The sequence below is a fragment of the Diceros bicornis genome, chromosome 8 (genome assembly GCF_020826845.1).
Source record: "Diceros bicornis minor isolate mBicDic1 chromosome 8, mDicBic1.mat.cur, whole genome shotgun sequence".
Lineage (NCBI taxonomy): Eukaryota > Metazoa > Chordata > Mammalia > Perissodactyla > Rhinocerotidae > Diceros > Diceros bicornis.
The window spans coordinates 17,993,408-18,020,549 of NC_080747.1; the positions used below are offsets into that span (position 1 = coordinate 17,993,408).

Consider the following 27,142-nt stretch of genomic DNA (forward strand, 5'->3'; position numbering starts at 1 on the left):
TGTAGCCCATTGAGGGACTCAGCTTTATGTGGTGATCTTGGCTGCAAATTTCTGCCTCTCCAGGCACCAAGCCTTCTGTCCTGTCCCTAAATGCAATCAGGAGCCCAGCCCTTTAGACAACAAAACCAGCCAAACCTTCCAGGCCTGTCATGCTGTCAGCTTGCCAATTCAACCCTGAAGTCAGTAAAATGCATGGAAATCTCATATAACTACCACAGTTTACATTCAATATTAGAAACTTTTAAGTTGTAATGAAAAAATCTGTATATCTATCTGACTCAAACCATTCAGTCTTTTCAAGTTTCCTTCTGCTGTTGATTATAATAATTCTAAGTTTCTTCAGCTTTTTATAAAGTTAAACTATTTTGGGAAATATCCTATGTGAGAAAATAAATGTCTTCAGAAACATAGCTACAATTGTTTTACAAGATATTCTCTTAGTGTTTTGCCTATACTGAGGAGACTCTCGTGCAATGTATCCTCAAATGGGGGCACATTCAGGCATCTTTACCACATGGAATTCACTTCAGAAATTCCTAATGGCACGGAAGAAAAAGTATCAGAATGAGGAGTTATGAAATTTAAGCAGGTAAGGGGATCCTCGGTGGAAGGGTTAAAAATAGAAATAATGAAAAACTTCAAACAATAGTTTCTCACTACACTCTGGGGTAAATATAAGTAGCCTATTATTTCCTTCAAAATAAACAAACAAAAAAGAAAACAATATCAAGGTAGTTTTCAAGGTTTAGATGGATAATCTTATGGTCTTCATTATCTCCAAACAACGTTCACAGGGCAATGTATAGTTCTAACTGTATATTTCAGGGAAAAAAGTTTAAAAATCCATTTTAAAAAGCTATAGAAAGAACAGTGATGCAAACCCCAAAAATACGGGAAGAAGAAAATAATGAAGAGCAAAAGGCAACAACAGTAGAAAGCAAACATACAATAGAGAAAATGAACAATACCAGAGATGATTTTCTGAAAAGGTTAATACAAGTGATAAATCCTCTAAGAATAATGAATTTTTTAAATGGAGAAAACAAAAAATAGCATTATCAGGAATGAAAAAGGTGAAATCAGTACACACCTGTAAAGGATGAGAGGCTATTAGAAAGAACTTGATGACAGTAAGTTTGTCAACTTAGATGAAATGGACAGATTCCTTAAGGAAATAATACAACTTATCACAACTGAACAAGAAGATAAATAAAATCTTTGACAGTTCAATACCTTTCAGAAAATTGAATCTTTAACTAAAAACTACCCATGAAAGAAAACTTGCAGCCCAGATAACTTCACTTGAAAATTTTTCCAAATACTTAAGGAAGAACTAATACCAATCTTACTCCTTCTAAGAATAGAGTGACTAAAGTACCACAAAATTCATTTTAAGATGCCAGTATAATATTGATCTAAAACCTAACAAGGATAGTAAAAGAACACTGTAGACAAATTTCTCTAACAAATGTAGATGCAAAAATCCAAAAAATACATATGCAAATCAAATCCAGTGATATACAGGAAAGATAATACTTTATGAACAAATAGTATGTATACCAGAATGCAAGGTTGGTTTAACATCAAAACTCAGTCAATGTACTTGACTATAGTAACAGAAAAAAGCAGAAAATCATTAAATATTTCAACAAATATGAATAGGAAACTTGATAATATCAAAATCCAATTCAGCTAATTAAGCTAAGAAACCTTTCTTAATATCATAAAAGGTATCTACAAAACACCTAAATCTAACATCATCTCAAAAGGTGAAATACTTGAGGACTATCAGTGCAAAAATTCTCAACAAAATATTAGCAAAAAAAAAAAAAATTCAACAGCACATTAAAAGAATTATACACTATGATCAAGTGAATATTCCTGGAATGAAAGGATGATTCAACATATAAAAAAATCCATGTAATATACTACAGTTACAGAATGAAGGGGAAAAAAACACACAACCAACTCAACTGATGCAGCAAAAGAATTTGACAAAATTTAGTACCCTTTCATAACAACACTCAACAACTAGGAATAGAAGGAAACTACTTCAACACAACAAAAGCCATACATGAAATGTCCACAGCTAACATCATTCTCAATGGTGAAAAACTGAACGTTTTTCCTTTAAGATCAAGAACAAGACAAAGATGCTAACTTTCATCACTTCTATTCAACACAGTACTAGAAGTCCTAGCCAAAGCAATTAGACAAGAGAAAGAAACACAGGGCATCCAAAACAGAAAAGAAGCAGTTAAATTAACTCTTCCCAGATGACATGATCTTATATTATAAAGATTCCAAAAAAAACCTGTTAGAATAAACACAGTCAGCAGAGTTGCAGGATACAATATCAAGACACAAAAACCAGTTGTGTTTCTATGCACTAACAATGAACAATCTAAAAATGAAATTAAGATGACAATCTCACTTACAATAGCATCAAAAAGAATAAAATACTTAGGAATAAATTTAACCAAGGAGGTAAAAGACTTGTACACTGAAAACTACAAAACACTGCCAAAAAAAATTAAAGACACAAATAAATGGAAAGATATTCTGTGTTCATGGACTGGAAGGCTTAGTATTTTTAGGACGTAAATACTAATTACTGAAGTAATCTACAGATTTAATCCAATCCCTATCAAAATCCTAAAAGTATTTTTTGCAGAAATAGAAAAATCCATCCTAAAATTCACATGGAATCTCAAGGGATCCCAAATAAATTGTCATGTGTTGAATTATGTGCCCTCAAAATTCATATACTGCAACTCTAACAACCAGTAGCTCAGAATGTGACTGTATTTGGAGGTACGAACTTTAAAGAGGTGATTAAATTAAAATGAGGCCTTTGGGGTGGGCCTTAATCCAATATGACTGGTTTTCTTATAAAAGGAAGAATTTGGATACAGAGAGAGACACCAGGGATGTGCCTGCAGAAAGGCCATGTGAGCACAGAGCAAGAAAGTGGCCATCTGAAAGCCAACAAGAGAAGCCTCATAAGAAACCAAACCTGCTGACACCTTGATCTTAGACTTCTTGCCTCCAGAAATGCGAGAAAATAAAAGTCTGTTCTTTAAGCCACCCAGTCTGCAGTATTTTATTTTGATATCCCTAGCAAACTAACACAGCAACCTTGAAAAAGAAGAACAAATTTGGAGGTCTCACAACTTATTTCAAAACTTATTACAAAGCTACAGTAATCAAAAGAGCGTTGTACGGCATAAAGACAGATATATAGACCAATGGAATAGAACAGAGACCCAGAAATAAACCCTCAGATACAGGGTCAAACAATTTTTGACAAGGGTGCCAAGACTATTCAATGGAGAAAGGACAGTCTCATCCACAAATGGTGTTGGGAAAACTGGATATCCACATGAAAAAGGATGAAATTAAATCCCTATATCCTTTGCAACATACAAAAATTAACTTAAAATGGATCAAAGACTTAAATGTAAGATCTAAAACCATAAAACTCTTAGAAGAAAACATAAAGGAAAAGCTTCATGACATTGGATTGGCAATGATTTCTTGGGTACGACACCAAAAGCATTGGAAACAAAAGTAAAAATAGATAAACTGGACATCAAATTAAAAACTGTGCATCAAAGGACACAATCAACAGAGTAAAAGGCAACCTATGGAATGGTAGAAAATATCTGCAAATCATATATCTGATTAGGGGTTAATATTCAGAATAGATAAGGCACCGACAACTCAACAACAATAACTACAAAAAACAACAAATAACTCAATTTAAAAATAGACAAACGACTTAAATAGACATTTCTCCAAAGAATAAACACAAATGGCCAACAAACATATGAAAAGATGCTTAATATCACTTATCAGAAAAATGCAAATCAAAACCAAAATGAGGTATCACACCTCACACCCATTAGGAAGACTAGTATCAAAAAAAAAAAGAAAAAGCGTTGGCGAGGATGTAGAGAAATTGGAGTGCTTATACAGTTGCTGAGCATGTAAAATGGTGCAGCCCCTATGAAAAACAGTATGGTGGTTCCTCAAAAAGTTAAAAATAGAATTACCATATGATCAGTAATTTGCTTCTGGATATAAATCCAAAAGAACTGAAAACAGAGTCTCGAAGAGATATTTATACACTCATTTTCACAGCAACATTATTCACAAAAGCCAAAAGGTGGAAGCAAACCAAATGTCCATTAATGGGCAGACGAACAGATAATGTGGAATATACATACAATAGGATGTTAGCCTTAAAAAGTAAGGAAATTCTGACACGTGCTACAATAGGTTAACCCTAAGGATATTATGCTAAGTGAAATGAGACAGTCACAAAAACAAAAATACTGTATGATTCCACTTCAAGAGTAGTCAAATTTCTGGAAACAAAGTAGCATGGTGGTTGCCAGCAGCTGTGGGGAAGGAGAAATGGGGAGTTGTCGTTTGACGGGTATAGAGTTTCAGCTTTGCAAGACCAAAAAGTTCTGGAGATGGATTGTACAACAATTGTGAATATATTTACGCCACAGGAAATGAGCCTTCCAGTACAATCATTTTTAAATGAGAATATTAAGGACATAGATCAGCAGAATGGATACTCAATTTCCATGTATGCACTGAATTTTTTTCAAAATGTTGAACATTCATAATTTGCAAACTGACATGAAGTCTAGCATTTTCGTTTGGAACCCATAATGGATCAGTGCTTACCAGTATGATTTTTAATGGGTAATGAAGACTAGGTGGGAATAAGTTATACACACTGTGACTCTATCCTTGTGGCAGCCTGGTTATTTCTTCACCAAATCATCTCCCTCCCCCTCCTAGACACACAGCTAGCCTACATTTCCCAGCTTCCTTTGCAGTTTGGTGTGGCCACAACTGTGCTTTGGCCAATGGATTGTGGGTAGAAATGACATACACCATCTCCAGGCCTGATCCATAAAACCCTCCCATGTGCTATCCTCCATTCCCTGAGGAAGGACCTAGAGATGGGCAGGGCCACAGAATGGCAGAAACCTGGGGAAAAACCGCTGGGGAGAGCTGCCAGGTTAGGAACATACATGCCAGACCATTACTTAAGCAAGAAATTTTTATTGTTTTAAGCTCCTAAAATTTTGCATTTTTAAAACACATTACCCAGACTCAATATGAAAGTTTAAAAAAAAAAACTTAGCAGTAAAAATTGTTAATGATGGTTGACCATTAAATGAACATTTTCACTCAGTTTTATAAAGGAAAACATACTGACAACAAAACAAACACCCTGTTCAGTACTGGAGTTTATTACTTTCATGTGGAATGTCTTCCTACACAATCTTCAATCTCAGGTGGTACATATGACTACACCTAGTTTTGCGAGCAATCATATCTTGCATATATATTTGCTCATTTGAACACTAAATTTATCCATATAAGCAAACCTTCATCAATATCATATACCAAGACAGACTGAACACAATGGCTGCAAAATTCAAGATGTGATTAGCCGGATTCTGCACATTGTTGGAACAACCCAGTTAGCAATGCATCTGAAGAGCCCTCTGAGAATATTTTGAACTTTTTGAAAATACTTGGAATACTCTGATAAAAGTCATCAGTATCCTCTCAAACTAGACAGCAGCAGCAGACAATGGAACTAAACACACACACACTCTGTCTCTACCATTTTGTAAACATGACACAATTAGAAGGACTATAGCATGAAACAAAACTGCTGAACAAAAGTCTAAAAGATTTGGGCCAGGAATTAATTCTTAGCACCCAATTATATAAGCAAAGGTAGTGGTCCATCATTGACCACATAAATGGGGGTTTCTTAACATTATGGTCCTATAAGTTCACACTCAGTATCCATCTCAGAGATACTGACATTCCCAGTGAAGAGGCTAAAAAAAGCTATGACCAAAGGCTGCCTGGGGCTTTATCGCATACAGAGCTGGGTACACCAAGGGAGGTGGAAAGACAGGACTAACTAATTAGCACACAGTGACTAAGTTAATACACTCTGTACTAGTTGTGTTCATCAATCAATGCCTCCAGAATCACAATATTGCCACTGGCTGGGAGACTCTAATGGCCAATATAAGACATGGTTCTAGACTGCAGGCTCCTAGATAGGTTGGGAAGATTCAGGACAGTTAATACAACACTAAAAAAATAGAATCTTCTTCTTGATTGCAATCTCACCTTTGTCTAAAACCAAGCAATACGTAGTCACAGATTTTTAGTATTGACAGATTATAAACAGTTACAAATTTCTCCTTGAAGAGTTTGCTTCATTTTACACAAAAAAAATCTATTGGAGTTATTATCACTTATATTTCAGTAAAAAAAAGTGAGTTGATATATAGCACAGTATCAATATAAATGTTAGGGAAAATACAGCAAAATTGGCAAAAGTGATGGAATGAGTCAAGTTTGGGAAACATTATCGTAAATAGTTACAAATAATCAAATCATCTCTCAGATAAAAGTATTGGAGTGAACATTAAAATAATTAAATGGTTCTGGGAATCTGAAAAGAAAAACATTTAAAAGAATTAACATTTGTTTTAAATTTTGGATTGTTGTTGTATGCATTACTTTCCTTGACAGTTTAGTTTCATTCCGGCATCAAATGTTTTCAGCTAATTATTTTACTTCCTCATTTTTTATGGTCTCTACCAATTTCAGTTTGGGCATTCTGAACTCAATGCCTGAAACACATAGGCCTAAATATTTTAACGTTATTTCTCAATAACAAACACAATCTAAACCTCAGCATCTATATACAAGTAGCTATCTGTTTATAAGATTACACCTATTTATATAAATATATTGAACATGGATGTAGAGCTACATTACATAAGCAAAATATCTTGAGATTTGGAAATTAGTCGCCACCTGTTAATGACCCGAAATATTAACATACATTTACATACGTCTATAAATCTAGTCACAAAAACACTCATACACAAATCTGATTTCTAATTATTACCTAAAAAATAGATTAGCATTTAATATCAAGTTATATATATAAAATGTGTTTGTTATATACATCATATAGTATATAACAGCATGATTTAAAAGCATAAATCATGGAATAGTTTTTTAGGGAATAAAAGAATAAATCGTGTGTTTCCTTAAGTAGAATATAACCAACTATATCTCATTATGGAATTAAAACTCAAATAACTGGAATGAAAGTCAAGTCTGGTAAAATTATAGATAATCAACACCGTGAGGAGCACAAGTGATTGCCTTCAGAAAAGGAATGAAATGTGGTACAAAGCACGACAGCCACAGCATCAGGTCGCAGGGTCCTGGTCCTGGATATGGCATAACCTGCTGGCACGTTCAGCAAGTCAGAAATTCTTTGGGTCTCAGTTGCAAAAATTTTAAATGAGGAAAATGAATGAGCTGATCTCTAAGAAAAGAGACATTTCTCCATAGTTCATGATTCTATTAAAAAACAGAGAAACCCCAATCAGCAATAAGCCATAAATCATAAATGACAAAGGCTGGGGGATGCAATGTTATTCACTTCCTATACACAAACATCAAATTTTAATTCAATCAAATACTAAGAATATAATGCATAAAGTCATCACTCATCACTTTCTATGCTTTGAGTATCAAAACACTCTGAATATTTTTAGTGGAATCTTTACTTTATTCCAAGTAGTTGATTTTTATCCCAGTTCTCTGCACCCCCGAGACCCAAGCTTCTCTTCCTTTTTTATCTATAGGAAGTTATGTTTAAATTAATAAAATGTTTATTGAATTGATTTCCCAGGAAGGGAAATTCCTCACTTCCTGTGGAGAGGAAGGAAAAAGCAGAGGAACCAAGTTCTTTCTCTATGTAGAGCTGACCTATGGGTCAGAGAAACCGGTTAAACATTGGAATGATGTCTTGCAAATAACAGAGCACACTTTAAATAGCAATAGAAAGAATTATTCATTCCGTTTCTTATTAGTTTATCTTTCTCATTTCTAAACATCATCCTGCACATATACATCACTTACCAGGAGACCCTGGGCCAGGCAGTACTTAACACAGGTGGCTAATCTATCCATCTGGTTGCCTTGCTTCCCCTACCAAAAACAATGTCTCAAAAACTAACACTTGACAAAAGGCTTAAATAGAACTATTAGTTTTACTATAATTTATTATAGTAATTTAGCAAAATTTATTTCTAAAGCAGTAACCGAATGAAAAGTGAACATTTACACTATAATGGGTGATCTCATGGCATCTCTGAGAACTACTTTATGTAAGTAAGCAGGAAGTCTCTCAGATTGAGGTTTATCAAGCTAAGCTTGACATTTTTTAGCATTCCTTAAACGTAGACTTTTGATTCTAATCTGATTCAAACCTTTAGACTGCTGTCAAAAACAGAAGTAAGCTGTGTCAATCTTTTCAGGCAGTGCCTTGCATATCAGAGGGAACTGAACGCACCAAGGAGTCACGGCAGAGGGTTACAGGGATGGACCCCAGTGAGACTGCGGACTGGAGATGGGTAAGGACTGCAGTGCATCGATGACCAAGGATAACTTTTGGATCAGACCAGTTTTTGTCTTCGGAATGGAATTTAAAAACCTGTACTGTGGCATGAACCTGAAGAACTTCACAACATATAACAGCCAACATAAGAGCCAATATTGAAGAATTGAAAATAAGTACATGTGAACCTTATACGGTAGCTCTTCATTTACGTTCGAGAATAACATGTGTGCTGGGAATAAAAAAAGAATGAATAAAAAAATTAAAATATAAACCACTGAAAAGCCACAGCAGTGTCAAAAGTAGTATTAATAGGACCAACGTGATACGGCAAAAGTAATGTAATTTAGGAAAAGCTTTTCAGGCATTTCCATCTTCAAAAAACATTCTGTGAGATCTTTTTAAAAACCTGTAGCATTTAAAACTATATTTATAAAATACATCATCCAAAAGCCCTTGGATTTATATGCCATAATGAGTGGAGATAATCATGTAAGTATCTGATAACTGATTTATGTATAACTCTTATTAAAATATCCCAGTATATAAACTTCAATAAAATAGAATTAAATACATCTATTATAAAATATAAAAATATAAGATTGACACAATGACAAACACCTATTTATTGTATTAAATACACACCTGAAACAGAAGTAGATATTACAGATTCCAAGAAATTACATTTCAGATTCCCAAAATGTCCTGCTGGTGCTTTGACAACTAAAATAATGCTTTAGAGGGTTTTTTAAAAAAAATTCATAAAAAAGCAACAACTGGGGGATATAAAATACATAAAATCCAAAACTTAGAAGTTTATTCAAAATTCTTTTGAATCCCTAAGGAGGCTGTAAACAGTTTGTTTTTTACATGTTCATAGCTTAAAGGAATGTGAATATCACAGTTTATATGGATTTCTGCCTAGGAAGCCCACTAACGCTACACAGTAGTTTCGTGTTTCCATAATCCAGTCCTAACATTGCCAGTGCTATCCATACCCAGTAAGGGTCCATCCTGCCCATTGCTTTTAATTGGTCCATTCTGAATGGCCAAGTTGAGGCCATAAGACTTCTGCTGACTTTCAAGTTCAACTACAATTGGCTTCCTTAATGCATCTTTTTTACTACTAGTTGAAACAGGCTTTTCAAAATTTCTGCTGCTTTTGGGGAGTGTGCTACAAGCATCACTGCTGTCTTGTTGGGGTGGGTTATACTGTCTCTCTCTGTAGGCTAAATAGGCTCTTCGACTCCTCGAGTGTCCTTCGTTATTTCCCGGCCGACTTTTCGGTAAGCCGTTCTGCACACTTCCTTCCACGCTTGTGGGGACATCGTAGGCATATTCTCTCAGGACTGTGAGTCGGCTTGCCCGGTGTCCTTTACTTCTGTTTTTATGATGGCGGCTTGGGTGCACATTTGTTCGAAATTGAACTTCCAAAGGCGCCACATGCATTTTAATATCATTGTCCATCGAATGTTCTGTCAGACTATTATCAAGCTGAGGCGTGGCATTCAAAGGCAGAGAATTGGTATGGCACTGAGCTGCAGCGGCCTGCAAGTTTGTCAATTTGCAGCCCTGGGAGGAATTTTTGAAGCTCGATGCACTCTTGTTTGTGCATGAAGATTCTGTGCTGCTATTGGTGCACTTGGGTGCCTCTCCACTTGTCCCAGTGGAGTTGGGGGGCTGCACATTGACTTGTACAGAGTAAGAGCTCCAGCCTGGGCAGCAAGTCATGATCCATGCAAGTCTGACGTCCTCCCTACTGACACAATGGTGAACCATGATGAATGCACTGAGGCTTAAACACGTGGCTCCAAAGAAGAAGCTGAAAACCAAGTCCAAAGGGTAATACAAAGAAACAGCCAAGGCCCCAAACATCCACAAAGCGACAAATAACAGCAAAGTAAGGCTGGCCCCCAAAAGTTGAGACTGAAAAGTGTGCTCATTTTCCAACGCTGATGTCGAAATCAGAGACAAAGACATGGAGTCCTGATGATTTACCTCGCCATGTTCATTGGCTGCCAACCTCTGTTGCTCCTCGGTGGGCTCCTTCAGCTCATATTTGCGCTCAGGGTGTCTTTTCAACTGAATAAATATGCTTAGAAAGTACATACAGTTTATGAAAGTGATGAAGCTGGCTGGCCCATAGAAAGCTCCCAAGGAGGGTTCCCACGCCATCCAGCAACTAGGAAAGAAAATCATGAACCAGCTCATATGCTACATATGTCAATAAACTGTTTAAGAAATTGCAATAAACTTTCGTGCCTGGGAAATAGTTAAAAGGGAGGCAACTGGGTCAGGTATGCAGAAAACACAAAATACTCACTAGGGCGCATTTGGCCGACTGCCATAATTCTTGATGTTGGCTGCCGCTGTTATGCCACAAACTATGATGGGTATACCACCACCGATCAGGTAAAACCTAGAAGGAAGGAGAAGGAAAATAACAGCTCATCGTTCCAATTTATTACGGTGTGTACATCATGGTATCTCAGTACTGCGAAAGTTATTCCTTGAAGATGAATGATTATTCCTATTCCAATAATAATAAACTGAACGTTAACTTTTGGAGGCTGCTCTGTTAGTGATAACTTCTTTTAATTTTTATTTTTGTTTGGATTTTTTTTTTTTTTTACAGCACAAAGCTAAGTTTCTGAGTTGAGGAAAGCTGATCGGCTTCTGCCACCCTGTGGACAGGCAAAGAAACACTCAGTTACTGCAGGCAGAATTTTAGTCGATAATTTTTTTTCCTTTTAGGGGGAAAGTGGCTTCTTTTGTATTCAGAGGGTGAACCAGAAAGTTAGTCCACTACAAAATGGACTTTAAGATCTATTGTGCCATAGTTCAGATAAAACACGTAATGGTGTATTAATTATTTATTAATATCTGGCTAAGCCTGCACGTTCCAGGATGTCCTACCACTGTGGATGCTTACCCCTAGTCAACTGAGATTAGGCAAGGCAAGTCCCTGGATCCCAGCAGCTTCACGTAGCGCACAGGCCCCTCCTGACCCCCTTCCCAAGGACTAGCCTGGGAGAGCGAAAAAATGACGGTGCAGTAAGAAGTGAGTGAGCTGGAGTGGTGGCTGGTCCTACAAAGAAAACCTTTTCTGGGCTGGAGCTTCTTTGAGTTCTCTGAAAAGAGAAACAGGGAGGGAACTTTCTGCCCTAGCTGGGTACCCCCGGGTATGGTCAGAATCTTAATTCTGCATTTGCCACTTCCTGAGACACAGCCCAAATGCTGAATTGGCCGGATAAAAGCAATATTTATAACACGTTTTCCCATAAGTGGTTTCTTAGTCATGCTCACAGGCACTAAAATCCTTAAATATGATATTAGTATTGCTGAAAAATAAGCTAATTACTATATAAATCTAACCCTGTCTTCTTTTCACAGATTAGAGGGAGGCCAACATATGTGACCCTCCCCTTCTCCCTGCTATACTAATTCACATTTGCTTCTTACTTGAAAAGAAGGCTTTCCAAAATTAATCTTGGGTCCTACAATCCTCTCTGCCACTCTTTCCCCACCCCCTCCAGGACTTCTCGTTATCCACTAACCCTTATTTTGCAGTTGTAAATCTTATTCTCCACTGCTTCTTACTTTCAGCCTATAAATGTGTTCAAGTCTTCCCCATCTTCTACAACTTTCCTTGAACTACCACCTTCTTTCTCTCTCCCTTCAGTGACAAACTCCTGGAAACATAAGCATCATCATTTGCTTCGCCTTTATCGCCTTAGCAGATGATGGTGGAAGCACCATCCACCGGCTGTGCCACTGAAACTGCCCTCTCTTGAGGCCAGGAAGGGAAGCCCCCTGCCCATCCTCCACTGAGGTTTCCTCAAGCTCAAAGACATGGAGGGAGCAGGGCGTCCTAGAGGGTGGAGCCTGCACTAACACACAGGGTGTACTTGCGGATCACTGGGTATTGCATAGGGTTTGGAGCCCAAGCTCCCTTATACTTACCCTTTGTGTTTTTTCTCAGAATCTAATAGGAAGGAAGAGCTGCTTGAAGATAGGATTCCCAAGTGTTTTAGTCAAACACCATCCCTCAGCTCTTTTAACTCAAGTGACAGAGGTGCCAAATCTCTTATCCTATAACCTGACTGTGGCCAAGCACTCCTGCTGCCCCGCATCGCCCATGGAACCACTCATCCCCTGAATCTTCTATCTTCTCAGGTTCTCTTTCAATTCTTCCTTTTATTTTCCATGGCCCATCTATTAAACATCGACATGGTCCAGGGATCATTCTTTTCTTAACCAACTTCTCCCTGGGAGAGCTCATTCAGTATTATTGCTTCAATGACCACACGTGTGAATATCTCCTGTCTGAACTATGTCTAGCTTTCCTTCTCTGCTAAGAACCAGACTTCCAAACATGTGAACTTTCCTCAAGAAAATACTAGTAAGCCTAGCTCCGCTGTGCCTCCCCTCCCCATTACCTTTCTTACATGATTTTCTCAGTTGATGGAAGCAACATCTACTGAGGTACCCTTGGCTAGAGTAGACCATTTGCAGCCATCTTCAAATTTTTCTCCCTCAGACCTCTTAAATCCAGTTGGTCATCAATCCTAGAGAAACCACCTCCAGTCTCTTGAACACATGTCCTGTCTATTTTCTATGCCACTGTTCTGGTTTTAGTCCTCATTGGAACCACCATAATGACCTCAGCAGAACTCCTTATTTTCCTTATTCCAATTTATATTCCCAACTAATGTATGGTTGTCCTAAAAAAACATCTAATCAGGCTTCTCCCTTAATTAAAAATCTTTAATGGCTGCCTACATTTTAACATGTTCCCCAAAGGCCTAAAATTCAGCTTTCACGCTGAACTCCTGCTATTCTACACTGTACACCCTAGGTTCCGGCCAAACTGCATTTCTCAAAGTTTGCTCAGCTCATCACATAATTCTGTATCTGGAGTACCACCTCCACCCTTTGCTCTAATCAGTAATGAAGGTTCATGCCAGTGGTCAAGCAATTCCTAAGAGCCCACCATCCCCTCTGAATTAATGGCTCCTCTGTTTGCACTTTCAAAGAAGTATCTCCACTTCAATTCTTATACAAATAACAGTCAGCTCTTTACATGCCCATCTCCTCAGAGACTGCAAACTCCTCAAGGGCAAGAGGGCTTCTTTAAGTCAGGTACATATCCGGCATTCAATAAACTCAGAGACATTGATAGATTTTTTACTCATCTAGCATGATAATCCATTGACAATTTTTTTTTATTATAATGGGTGGGAAGGGCATAACTCCAAAACTTTTATCTTTTGTAGAGAATAATTAAATTCATACGTACTTGAGCAGAGTAAAGTCTATAACATACCTCACGGAAATAAAAACAGCTAACAATTACATCAAGGGATAAATCATCCAGATAGAAAATTAATAGGAAAACATCAGCCTTAAACGACAGATGGACTTAAGAGATATATACAGAACATTCCATCCAAAAGAAACAATGCACACTCTTCTCAAGTGCACATGGAACATTTTCCAGGATGGACCATATGTTAGGCCACAAACTAAGTCTTAATAAATTTAAGAGAATTAAAATCATATCAGGCATCTTTTCTGACCACAATGGTATGAAAGTAGAAATTAATTACACAAAGAAAACTTGAAAATTGACAAATACGTGGAGATTAAACAACATGTTACTGAACCACCAATAAGTCAAAGGAGAAATCAAAAGAAAAATCAAAAAGTGCCTTGAGACAAACAATAGTTGAAATGTAACACAGTAAAATTTGTGGGATGCAGCAAAAGCAGTTCTAAGAGGGAAGTTTACAGTGATAAATGCTTACCTCAAGAAACAAGAAAAGTCTCAAATAAACAACCTAACTTTACACCTCAAGGAACTAGAAAAAGAACAAACAAAGCCCAAAGTTAGTAGGAGGAGAAATAACAAAGATTAAAGCAGAAATAAATGAAATAGAGATTAAAAAGACAATAAAGATCAATGAAACCAAGAGCTTGTTCTCTGAAAAGATAAAATTGACAAGCGTTTAGATAGACTCACCAAGAAAAAAAGAGAGGACTCAAATAAATAAAATTAGAAATAAAAGAGGAGATGTTACAACTGATATCACAGAAATGCAAAGGATCATAACACTATTATGAACAATCATATGCCAACAAATTGTACAAACCAGAAGAAATGGATAAATCCCTACAAACATTTAACCTACCAAGACTGAATCATGATGAAATAAAAAATCTGAACAGACCAATTACTACTAAGGAGATTGAATCAGTAATAAAAAAATCTCCCAACAAACAAAAGTGCAGGACCACACAGCTTCACTGGCGAATTCTACCAAATACTCAAAGAAGAATTAATACTAATCCTTCCCAAACTCTTCCAAAAAAAGAAAAGGAGAGAACTCTTCCAAAGTAATTTTAGGAGGTCAGCGTTACCCTGATACCGAAATCAGAAAAGAATGCCACAAAAAAAGAAGATTATAGGCCAATATCCCTGATGAACACAGATGCAAAAATCCTCAAAATACTATCAAACCAAATTCAACAATACATTAAAAGGATCATACAATATGATCAAGTGGAATTTATTCCAAGGATGCAAGGATGGTTCAATATCCATAAATCAGTCAATCTGATACACTGCATTAACAAAATGAAGGATAAAAATCATATGATCATCTCAATAGATGCAGAAAAAGCACATGACAAAATTCGACATCCATTTATGATAAAAATTCTCAACACAGTGGGGATAGAGGGAAAGTATCTCAATATAATAAAGGTCATGTATCACAAGCCCACAGCTAACATCATACTGAACAATGAAAAGCTGAAAGCCTTTCCCTTAAGATCAGAAACAAGACAAGGATGCCCACTCTTGCCACTTTTATTCAACATAGTATTGGAAGTCCTAGCCACAGCAATTAGGCAAGAAAAGGAAATAAAAGGTATCCAAATTGGACAGGAAGAAGTAAAACTGTCACTATTTGCAGATGACATGATATTATAGAAAACGCTAAAGACTCCATCAAAAAACTGTTAAAACTAATCAGCAAATTCAGTAAAGTTGCAGGATACAAAATCAATACACAAAAATCTGTTGTTTTTCTATATACTGATAAGAAACTATCAGAAAGAAAAATAAAGAAAACAATCTCATTTACGGCTGCATCAAAAACAATAAAATACCTAGGAATAAATTTAACCAAGGAGGTGAAAGGCCAGTATATTGAAAACTACAAGATATTAATGAAAGAAAATGAAAAAGACACAAATAAATGGAAAGATATTCCATGCTCATGGATTGGAAGAATCAATATTTTTAAATCTATAGGTTCAATGCAATCCCTATCAAAATTTTAATGGCATTTTTCAAACAAATAATACTAAAATTCGTATGGAACCACAAAAAAATCCTGACTAGCCAAAGCAATCTTGAGAAAGAATAACAAAGCTGGAGGCATTAGACCTCCTGATTTCAAACTATATTACAAAGCTATAGTAATTAAAACAATATGGAATTGGCATAACAACAGACACATAAATGAATGAAACAAAACAGCCCAAAAATAAACCCACACATATATGGTCAATTAATTTACAACAAAGGAGCCAAGAATATACAATGGGAAAAGGACAGTCTCTTCAATAAACGGTGCTGGAAAAACTGGACAGTCACATGCAAAAGAATGAAACTTGACCACTATTTTACACCATACACAAAAATTAACTCACAATAGATTAAAGACTTGAATGTAAGACATGAAACCACAGAACTCCTAGAAGAAATCATAGACAGTAAGCTCACTGGCATAGGTCTTGGTGATGATTTTTTTAATCTGACACCAAAAGTAATAAAAGCAAAAATAAATAAGTGGGACTACATCACACTAAAAGGTTTCTGCACAGCAAAGGAAACCATCAATAAAATGAAAAGTCAATCTAGTGAATAGGAGAAAATATTTGCAAATTATGTATCTGATAAGGGGTTAATATCCAAAATATATTAAGAACTCATACAACTCAATAGCAAAAAAACCAAACAATTCAATTTAAAAATAGGCAGAAAATCTGAACACATTTTTCTGAAGAAGACATATAGATGGCCAACAGGTATATGAAAAGATTTTAAAATCATTAATCATCAGGGAAATACAAATCAAAACCACAATGAGATATCACCTCACACCTGTTAGAATGGTTATCAAAAAGACAAAAAATGATGAGCATTGGTGAGGACATGGAGAAAAGGGAATCCTTGTGCACTGTTGGTGGGAATGTAAACTGGTGCAGCCACTATGGAAAATCGTATGGAGGTTCCTCAAAAAATTAAAAATAGAACTACCATATGATCCAGCTATTCCACTTTTGAGTATTTATCCAAAGAAAATGAAAACACCAACTCAAAAAGATGTATGCTCCCCCATGTTCATTGCAGCATTATTTACAATAGCCAAGATATGAAAATAACCTAAGTGTCCATCAATGGATGAATGGATAAAGATACTGTGGCGTTTCTTCATTCATTCATACAATGGAATATTATTCAGCCATAGAAAAGAATGAAATCTTGCCATTTGCAGCAACATGGATGGATCTCAAAGGCACTGTACTAAGTGAAATAAGTCAGACAGAGAAAGACATACCATGTGATCTCTCTTATACGTGGAATCTAAAAAAAAAAGTCCTTCCACTAAAACACAGATAAATAAACAGAGAAGAATAAGGAAGATAATCCTTATTATAGATTGTGAACTAATAAATGTGGAAAGAATAACGGAATTAGAAAATCACCACTTGGCAAGCACCATAGTAACAACTGTTTCAGTCAAGTACAGTGGGATTGGGCAAGAGTGAGGGCAAACTACGGCTTGTTATTCCATACATTTCTGTGCTGTTCAAGTGTCTCACACTGTGCATGTTCTCATGATTTAACAGAAATAATTAAAAAAAAAAAAACCAGTTAACATTTTCATAGAACCCATTATATGGCCAGTACCATCTTAAGTGCTTTACACATTAACTCATTTATTCCTCACAGCAACTCTATGAAGTAGCATCATTCCCACTTTACAGATGAACTAAGAAGGCACAGAGAAGGTACAGAACTTCACTAAGGACTCCCAGCTGGAAGGCTGCATAGCCAGTATTCAAAACTAGGCAGCCCAACTTACAAGGCCCTTCTTTTATTTTCCAAAATTCATGCAGCAATTTTTGTTATGACTATGCTTCATTAAATTTACTATTTAATGAACACTTAACATAATACAGTAAACAAAGATATTAAATACCTGAGCATTGGTCTTGGTGGAGGCGGCAGTTCATCAGGATCTTGACATCTCTTCGTTTTTTTAGTAACTTGTTTATAGATATTTCGAGCTGTCACTCCTACCCATAGTACTGTAGCAAGGGTGGAATAATGAAGAACTATTCCAACCTAGGAAGAAGATTGAGAAATACATAAACTAAAGGAAAAAGAAAAAATCCCCTTTTCAACCAGAAAGTGTAGTAGCCACCCCTAAGGTTTACCAAAAAGATCGGTAAGTAACTTTCGAAAAGGTGATTCAAAAGCGGTATGAAGGTGTATGTATTCTAATCATCAACTCCTTTGCCTGCTAATGAAACAAAGCACTCGAACAGATGTATAACAGAGGATTATGTCCTCTAACAGACAGACCAACAGCTGGACCTAAGAGGCCTACAGCCTACAACTTACACCCAAGATGACCCCTAACACACCACAGACAGAATTGGCTCCTGGGCAACACTAAACCAAAGGTGTGTTTCTCATAGAATGTTATAAATTAGAATTCCATATCTAAAGCCCATTTTAAGGAGGAATGTAGAGGGCGAGAATAACTAGAAAGCAGGAATCATAGCACACAGAGAATAAGCTTTAGAGTAAGAGAGCCAAGTTCTAATTCAGAGCTTTTTTTTTTTTTTGTGAGGAAGATCAGCCCTGAGCTAACATCCACGCTAATCCTCCTCTTTTTGCTGAGGAAGACCGGCTCTGAGCTAACATCTATTGCCAATCCTCCTCCTTTTTTCCCCCCAAAGCCCCAGTAGATAGTTGTATGTCATAGTTGCACATCCTTCTAGTTGCTGCATGTGGGACGTGGCCTCAGCATGGCCGGAGAAGCGGTGCGTCGGTGCGTGCCCAGGATCTGAACCCGGGCTGCTGCCAGTAGTGGAGTGCGTGCACTTAACCGCTAAGGCACGGAGCCAGCCCTAATTCAGAGCTTTTACATACCATTAATGGTAAGAGAGCAATATATGGGTGGATAGGAGAGTGAGTTTGAAGTAAAAAATTCTGCCTGATTTAAAACCAGGATCCACCCCTTACCTGCTGTGACACCCTTAGCAAAGTCACGTAACATCTCAAGCACTGGTTTCCTCATTTGTAAACCGAGAATAATATGAAAGTACCGTAAGGCTAAATAAGATAGTTTACATAAAGCATTTAGCACATTGCCTTGTAAATGATAAGCAATTAATAAAAATTATATCTATATTAGTATTATTACTTATTAGGAGTGTGGTTTTAAGAAAACAATGCCAGCTCTCTGAAATTAATTTTCCTCATTTGAATAGTAGGAGGATTATCAATAACCATCTCTAGGGTTTTTCTAGGGCTTGAATGGACACAATATCTGGGACATAATAGGTTCTCAATAAATAGTGGATAACTGCAATACATATAAATGACCACACTAATTAAGTTTCTTCCCAGAGGGGAGATAGAGGGCATGTTTATCATATGATCTGTGTTGGAAGCAACTTTAGTTGAAGATAAAATTCTAGATGAAGGTATGTATGGGGCTAAGAGAGAAATGCATGTGTCATTGGAGCATCAAGGACATAATTCAGCTTTCTTATCTAATTATTTACTATCTTTTTGATAGTTTCTTCTTAAAATACAGTTATTACAGACAAAATCCTATTAATGAAAATCTCCAAGAAAAAATTTTTCATTCTAAAAGGACGGTTCTCCAATCTCAAGAAAATCAAATTGATTGACATTATCAAACCTAGGTCAATAATAGAAACACTTAGACTGCTGCACAGAGTTCATTTTAAGGGGAACCGATCTGTAGCTAAAACTTGGCGACATGAAAGCTCAAGGCTTATTTTGCAGGCAAAATATTAGGGTAGTTACTATCCAGGGTAGTCACTGTCCTTGCAATGACTCTGGAAGTGCTGGGAGGGTAGATCCAGCTTGGCCAAACTAGAAAGTCAGTTACCTCCTTAAGGAGAAAGAAAAATGGCTCCTTGGTTCCCTTTAGTTTTACTGACTGCATTGTAAAAGCAAAATTTACAGACATAAGTAGAACAAAAAGCATGAAATAACCCTTCGAGTTATCTGGAGTTACACCACATACTGTAAGTAAAAAGAGTATAAATGAATTTGGTGCATAGAAACCAAAACATTCAAGACAAATCACTGATATTGACTCAAAATGGTAGGCTCTACTATTGCTGGAGTTTTCTCTGATGCAGAGGTCAAAAGAATGAGATAGGCTGAAAAGTGAGTAAGTTTAAAAATAGAAGTTAAAAATATTATCAACATAGAAGGTGCGAGATGGAGAATTTTCTTGTTTTAGATCTAAGAGGGAAAACTCAACCTGTAGATTTTGAAGTGTTTTCTATGGCATTTCAAAATTTTCTGAGAAGTGTTCGCACTTGAAAGACATTAAAGACTTTCAGTTAAACAATTATTACCAATAGTGGAATTTTAGGAGTCTGAGGTCATCCGGTAACAGTTACGTAGGCAAATCACCAAGTATTCTACAAGAACCAGAATAGAGGAGGAACTGAGATCTAGTAGAGAGGGTACTCCTAATCTTCTGAAATGAGGTACTTCCTATTGTATTCTCCATCAGACACTTGGGCTGTACTTGAAATACCACCTCACTGCCACAATTTCTTCCAAATAAATCAGAAATACATGTGGAAAGTTTGTAAATAGTTTGGAAACAAGTAATCTAATTCATAGGGCATGTAAATGACCCATTAAATACAACAGATTATTACTGAAGAAAGTCACCTTAGCTCAGGACACCAATTTCCAAAGCTGAAAAATGGGCATAAAATAATTCTCCTAAAGAGTTGTACTTTATATGTCTGTTACCTAACCATCCACTCTCACATACTAGAGACTATACATTATAACAACCATATTTTTAACCACCAATAAACTTAAGACAAATGTACTATGCATGGCAAGTGTGCAAAAATGATCTTTATGACGAATATATAAAAATTAAAATAGTAACAGCTTCTGCTACTGGATGCCTACTATGTGCCCAAAATGTATTAGACAATTTTGTACGTGATTTCACTTCATCCTCCTAGCATCACCATTCAGTCAGTGTTATTAACCTAGAGTTACAGACAAGGAGACTGAGGTGGAGAGAAGTTAAATTATCCACCAGAGGTCACATGCACAGTGGCAGGGCTGCAAGTCAAACCCACGTCTGTTGGTGTCCAAAGCCCGTGCCCCCTCTACTCTTGCATGCTGGCCCCCACCAGAGAATAAAGCACAGTGATGGGTTGTGAGGGGCACTCAGAGTCAAAGAGACTGGCATTTGAATCATGCCTCTGCCACCAATAGCCCCAGTGATTTGGGGCAAGTTATTTCAATTCTCTTAAGACTCAATTTCTGTACTTAATATAAAATATATGAGTAAGAAGTACCTCCTAGGGTTAACATGAAAGTTAAGATAAAACATTTTCTGTAGTTGGCAAGTAGAAAGCTCTCAATATTCACTGATTAAACTTTCCCCATGCGTCTCACATGCCATGCGGCAATCTTCTAGATAACAGTTATAAAAGGACACCTGAGAAAGTCAGCGGGCACTATATTTAATAGATTAAATCACAGAGTGGGAGAGCAATAACGTAACTTAAATAAGATCCAGCAAATCCTTTCACTGCATAGCTAAGGAAACCAATGACCAGAAAATTAATGACCAAACAATTACTTGGTGGCACATCATGACCCAGAACTCAGATCCCTTCCAACCTTGAGTCAACAGCCCCTGCTACTCCATCACTCAGCTTCTTGGTTCTCCTTCGGCTCCTGGAAATGACTTAAGAACCAAAGTGGGAAGTGCCTGGCTGGTGGTACCTTTAATAACCTCAACTAATTACAGTGGGGAGGAAACTATATTAGAATCTGTTTACACTGTTCATAAAACATGTGAGCTCCAAAACGGAGATAAGACACACAAAACTACAGTGACTATGTGCATATACAGAACTACATGTAAAAATATGTACACTTTAGGGTTCCGTTTTAGAGATGGAAGGAGCTTAAGGATCATTTAACGAGCCCAAGCCATTATTTTATAGAAGAAACATTAAGCTCCTTCTAGGCTAAGTGACTAGTCATACAGGCTGCTCTGGCAGACACAGAATTAGAACCTACCTACCAGCATCTGGAATTCAGGCCAATCCTTTTTTGCATTCTACACTCTCCTCTCAGCTGGCTACTAGCTGAATTAACTACTATAATAGCAAAGTGAAGCAAGTCACATCTGAGTCAGAAATAACAAGAATGATGCTATGTCTGGCATAAAAGAAGGGGAGTACATTGTAAAAACAGAAGGAAACACGAAAGCATCTAAAGACTTGTCTTCCTTTTTTTGTAAATCTTTAAAGGACATTCACTCTAGAGGCCCTGAAAACTCAGTGTACCTCCTCCCCTTTTCATTCTAGAAACAGTATTAAATACCATTCAACACAATGAAAGGAATCATCTTTACAATGGCCTCTTTCTATTCATTTCCTTAGTGAAATAAATTTATACGTCTGCTTCATGAAATCAATGACTATTTTTAGATAAAAATTGAGACTATTATTACATCGTGTGCTGAATACTCTCCTAATAGTCTCTGGTCAAAATGGCTCGAGGGTTGAATGACTTCTACTATTTGCAAACAGAGGCCTTTTTGGTTCATTCACCCAACAAATATTTGCTAAGCACCTTCTATGGGTCAGTCCTCTTCTGATCTTTGGATCAAATCAATAAAATTCCTGCCCCTGCAGAGGTCAGAGTCCAGAGACAATAAATAAGTAAACACAAGTCAATGACAAAGTTTTGTAGGCACCATGGAATTTTAATAAGCACCACAGGATAACGAGGGGAGGGGAGGGGAGGCACAGTATCTCTGAAACAGTAACAGTGAACTGAGACCTACAAGATAAGTGGGAGTCAGCCATGTGAAGAAGCGGGGAAAGACTGAGAAAAAGGAAGTGCTCTCTTCTGTACACGTACAAGGTTGATCTGAGACCCATTACCCAACTTCTTGTAGGCTCCAAACGAGTTTGTTTTCAAATGTATAGTAATGGCCTAAAACGGAAATACTCTGCACAGCTGAGAGGTAATTTCGTAAACAATAATAGTAGTAATAGCTAACATCCATTGTGCACTTACTGTACACCAGGTACTCTTGAGTCATTTAATCCTCTCAACAATTCTTATACACAATCACATTTTAAACTGGATCTCAGATAAACGATATTGGATTAATCATCAACCTTAGGTTCATGATACATTCTATGTAAGGGCCAAGCACAGCCTGCTTTTATTTAATTATTTAGTTATTGTTAATAATATGTCCAAGAATCTATCAGGAAGACAAAGGCAAGATCTTGACAAAAACTGTATCGCACCATAAGATCCCCTCACCAGAGGTAATCACCCTATATGCTATGTTCACCGTCCCTTTGCTTTCAAGACAGTTTTATTGCCCCTACATATTTTCATTACAAGTGTGCTATTTCATTTTACTCTTATCTTTATTAAAAAAAAGATATCAGGGTGAATGTAATTTATGGGACTTAATTTTTTCATTTATATTTCTAAGACTTACTCCGAGTTACGCATTGTTGTAATTCATTAGTTTTGACTCTCATATAAAATCAGTTTATTCATTCACTCCCTCAGTGATGGGCATTTGGGTTGCTTCCAGGTTTTTTCTATCGTGTATAGTGTTGCTATGAATATTCACATGCACGTGTATACTCATATGCAAACGTCTGTTCCATATGGGCAAGCTTAGTCTCTGAGCCCAGGAGTGGGATTACTGGGTCCCAGGGTATATGAATGTTTAATTTCAGAAGGCAAAGTCTCCCACAGTCAACCGCTTACGTTCCCACCCACAATGTATAAACGATCCTGTGGATGTTCAATACTTGGCACTGTCAGGCTTGATTTCTGCTCACAGAAAAGGCATAAAAGGGTAACTAAGTGCAGACTTAATTTGTATCTCCACGACCACCAACGATGTCAAACATCTGTCTGTGTATAAAATGGCCCTGTGTACTTACTGTCCCATGAAACGCCTCTACTCTCATGTCACTTCCTCCACCGGGTTTTTGGTGGCCTTGTCACTGATTATACTTTTTATTCTAAAGCTCTGTCAGCTGCTATGTATTGAGCATAGCTTCTTCCAATTTGTAATTGTCTTTTCACTTTCATTAGGAATCTTAATAAACAAAAGCTCGTATTTTTAATTTAGTCAAATTTATCTCATTTTTTTTCTAGTCAAATGCCTTTTAGTGTCACATTTAAGAAATCCCTCCTTATCGCAAGGACTGTGATATTTTCTAATACGAATTTTAACATTTTGGTTTGACACATTAAGTTTTTAATCCCCCCAGAGTTGACTTTTTTTTTTGGTGAGGAAGATTAGCCCTGAGCTAACATCTATTGCCAATCCTCCTCTTTTTGCCGAGGAAGATTGGCCCTGGGCTAACATCCATGCCCATCTTCTTCTACTTTATATGTGGGACGCCTGCCACAGCATGGCTTGATAAGCCGTGGCCCAGGATACGAACCTGTGAATCCCGGGCTGCCAAAGTGGAGCGTGTGAACCCAACCACTGAGCCACCAGGCCAGCCCCAGAGCTGACTTTTTATATGGCATGAGGTATAGATCCATTTTAACCTCTTTTCAAATGGATTTTTCCCCAGCTCCCTTTACTGTACAGTGGTCTTTCTTTACCCAACTGATGAGGCATGCAACCTCTGTCTTACACCAAAGTTCTGCATAGGTCAGCTTCTAGGCTCTCTATTCTACTGTGTTGGTCAATTTACCCCTACACCAAATGCCACAGTTCTAATCACAATAGCCACCTAAGTCCTGATGATTAGAAGTCTTCCTACTTTACTATTTTTCAGAAGTGTCTTGGCTATCTTTGGTCCTTTTATATAAATTTAAAAACCATTTTACTGAGTATCATGAAAAATTCTCTTCTTATCTATAGATTAATTTAGGAGGAACTGCCACCTTTCTGATATTAACTCTTCCTATCCTTGGACCTACTATATCTTCCCATTTATTTAAGTCTTCTTTAACACATATTAAAATTTTACCTGAAAATCTTGAACATTTTTTATTATTTCTAAGTACTTGATACTATATAAATGGTGTCTTCTCAACAATTATGTTTTTTCATAGTTGCATTTCTGCATACTAGCAGCAAACTTTCGTATATTAAACTATACTCTCTCTTTGCTGAACTTGCCTATTATATCTAATAATTTATCTGTAAATTACTTTAGCTTCTTTAATATAAATAATCACATCATCCAACAACAACTCAATTATTATCCCCAATTTACGGTGAAAAAACCGAGACAGAGAAAAGTTAAATACTGATATCACGATCTTGAAGAGATATTTGTACTCCCACCTTCATTACAGCATTATTCACAATAGCTAAGAGGTAGAAACAACTTAAATGTCTATCGACAGATCAATAGATAAATAAAGTGTGGTATATACATACAATGGAATATTTATTCAGCCACAAAAAAGAAAAAAATCCTATCACATGCTACACTGTGGTGAACCTTGAGGACCTTATGCTAAGTGAAATAAGCTAGTCACAGAAGGAAAAATCCTGCACGATTCCACTTGTATGAGGTATCTAAGTAGTCAAGCTCATAGAGACAGAAAGTAGAATGGTGGTTGCCATGAGCCGGGGGGGAGAAGAACTTGGAAGCGGCTGTGCAATGAGTGTAGTTTCAGTCATGAAGATGGAAAGTTCTAGAGATCTGCTGTACAACAATGTATTTATAACTAATACTGTATCGTACACTTAAAATTTTGTTAAGAGCACAGATCTCTTGTTATGTGTTTTTTGTAATTAAAAAAAAAGTTAAATAAATTGTCCAGAAACACACAGTTTGCAAACAGTAGAACTGAGATCCAAATCCAGGCAGCCTGCACTCTTAATTACTGTGTGACACAGCTTGCTGTTATGCATACGGAAAACAAAATGCAAATACAGAAATAAAATTTTACATATTTCCTACTCAAATATTGAAAGGTTTCGATTTTTTTTTTTTCTGTGAGGAGATCAGCCCTGTGCTAACATCCGCCAATCCTCCTCTTTTTTTTTTTTTTTTTTTTTTGCTGAGGAAGACGGCCCTGGGCTAACATCTGTGCCCATCTTCCTCCACTTTATATGGGACGCCGCCACAGCATGGCTTGCCAAGCAGTGCGTCGGTGCGCGCCCGGGATCCGAACCAGCGAACCCCGGGCCGCCGCAGCGGAGCGCGCGCACTTAACCGCTTGCGCCACCGGGTCGGCCCCAGGTTTCGATTTTTTATACTTATAATGCAAGAATACTGTTCACTAAGGCTACATATGTAACAATTTATTTGAAACTAAGTGTTGAATATTTTTTAATTCTTCATATTTACCACACCTAAGAAGTTTCTTATTTTTATATCTTACAGTTAAATCTTTTTCTAATTTCTATTGTTTTCATCAACAGATGAAATAATTTTTAAAATCCTGTCAAAAAATGTCACTTCTCTTTTAGCCAAAGTCAGGATTTTATTATTTTTTTCAATTAAATGTTGGGCATTATAACAGACATAACTAGCAGCATAAATTTCCCAAAGATAAAAAGACAAGCTCTGCAGTCATATACTCAGTTGTGATGTGATAATCCAAGACTTGAAGTATACTGGTAAATTGTTTAAGTGACATTTGGTTTAACTTTAACTAAAGAAAAAAACTTCAAAGAAACAGTTTTCTTCTTATGTTAATTTAACATATGAAACTACTTTCTAATATCAATATTTTTTTCCATTTCAGTTTTTCACTCTGACTTACCGCTTGGCAGACGCTGGCATTTCTGGTTTGGGTAATTCCTCCCACAAAGACCACACAGGTCAGGAAAATATGAAAGCACAAGTTCACAAGCATGTGCCAGCCCTTGAGACTGATTCTAATCAAACTGTTAAAAGGGAAAATATTAATATTCAGGCTAGTACATTTGCAGCAGGCCATGACAATATCTGTCTATAAGTTAACAATTCCAACTGCATAAAGGGCCAAATATAAATGTTTCATGTTTCAACATTTAATTTAAAAAATACATACTATCAGATACAGACACAGGATTTGAGAAATCATTTAACTCAATACAGTTTCTTAACATTTAACTTTACGCACTAAAAAAGACAAGTCTTTTATGGAACTAGTGCACCCACTAAAGGCTACACAAATTCTCCATAATAAGAAACATGCGGGCTTTGCTTAGTTACAACATCTTATGAAAGCTGGATTACTTGTTTGCTTCCCAGAGATTTCTGCAAGGTGCCAATCTCTGTTCTTCCTGACCTACTAAGATAACATGGTCTAAATGCCGAGTGCATTTCTTC

General features: G+C 36.8%; 1 protein-coding gene across 2 annotated transcripts in view; it reads right to left on the reverse strand.

Moving 5' to 3' along the window:
* Positions 1 to 9,073: 9,073 nt before the first annotated feature.
* The window catches only part of ADGRA3 (adhesion G protein-coupled receptor A3), a 122,252-nt gene continuing 104,183 nt past the window's right edge, over positions 9,074 to 27,142 (reverse strand). For both annotated transcript variants that reach the window (XM_058546818.1, XM_058546817.1), the window contains 4 exons: positions 26,592 to 26,715; positions 17,752 to 17,897; positions 10,800 to 10,895; positions 9,074 to 10,658 (listed from right to left, as the gene is read on the reverse strand). In XM_058546818.1, coding sequence (XP_058402801.1) covers positions 9,416 to 10,658; positions 10,800 to 10,895; positions 17,752 to 17,897; positions 26,592 to 26,715 — 1,609 coding nt within the window. In that variant the 3' untranslated portion in view covers positions 9,074 to 9,415. The remainder of the gene's footprint in view (positions 10,659 to 10,799; positions 10,896 to 17,751; positions 17,898 to 26,591; positions 26,716 to 27,142) is intronic.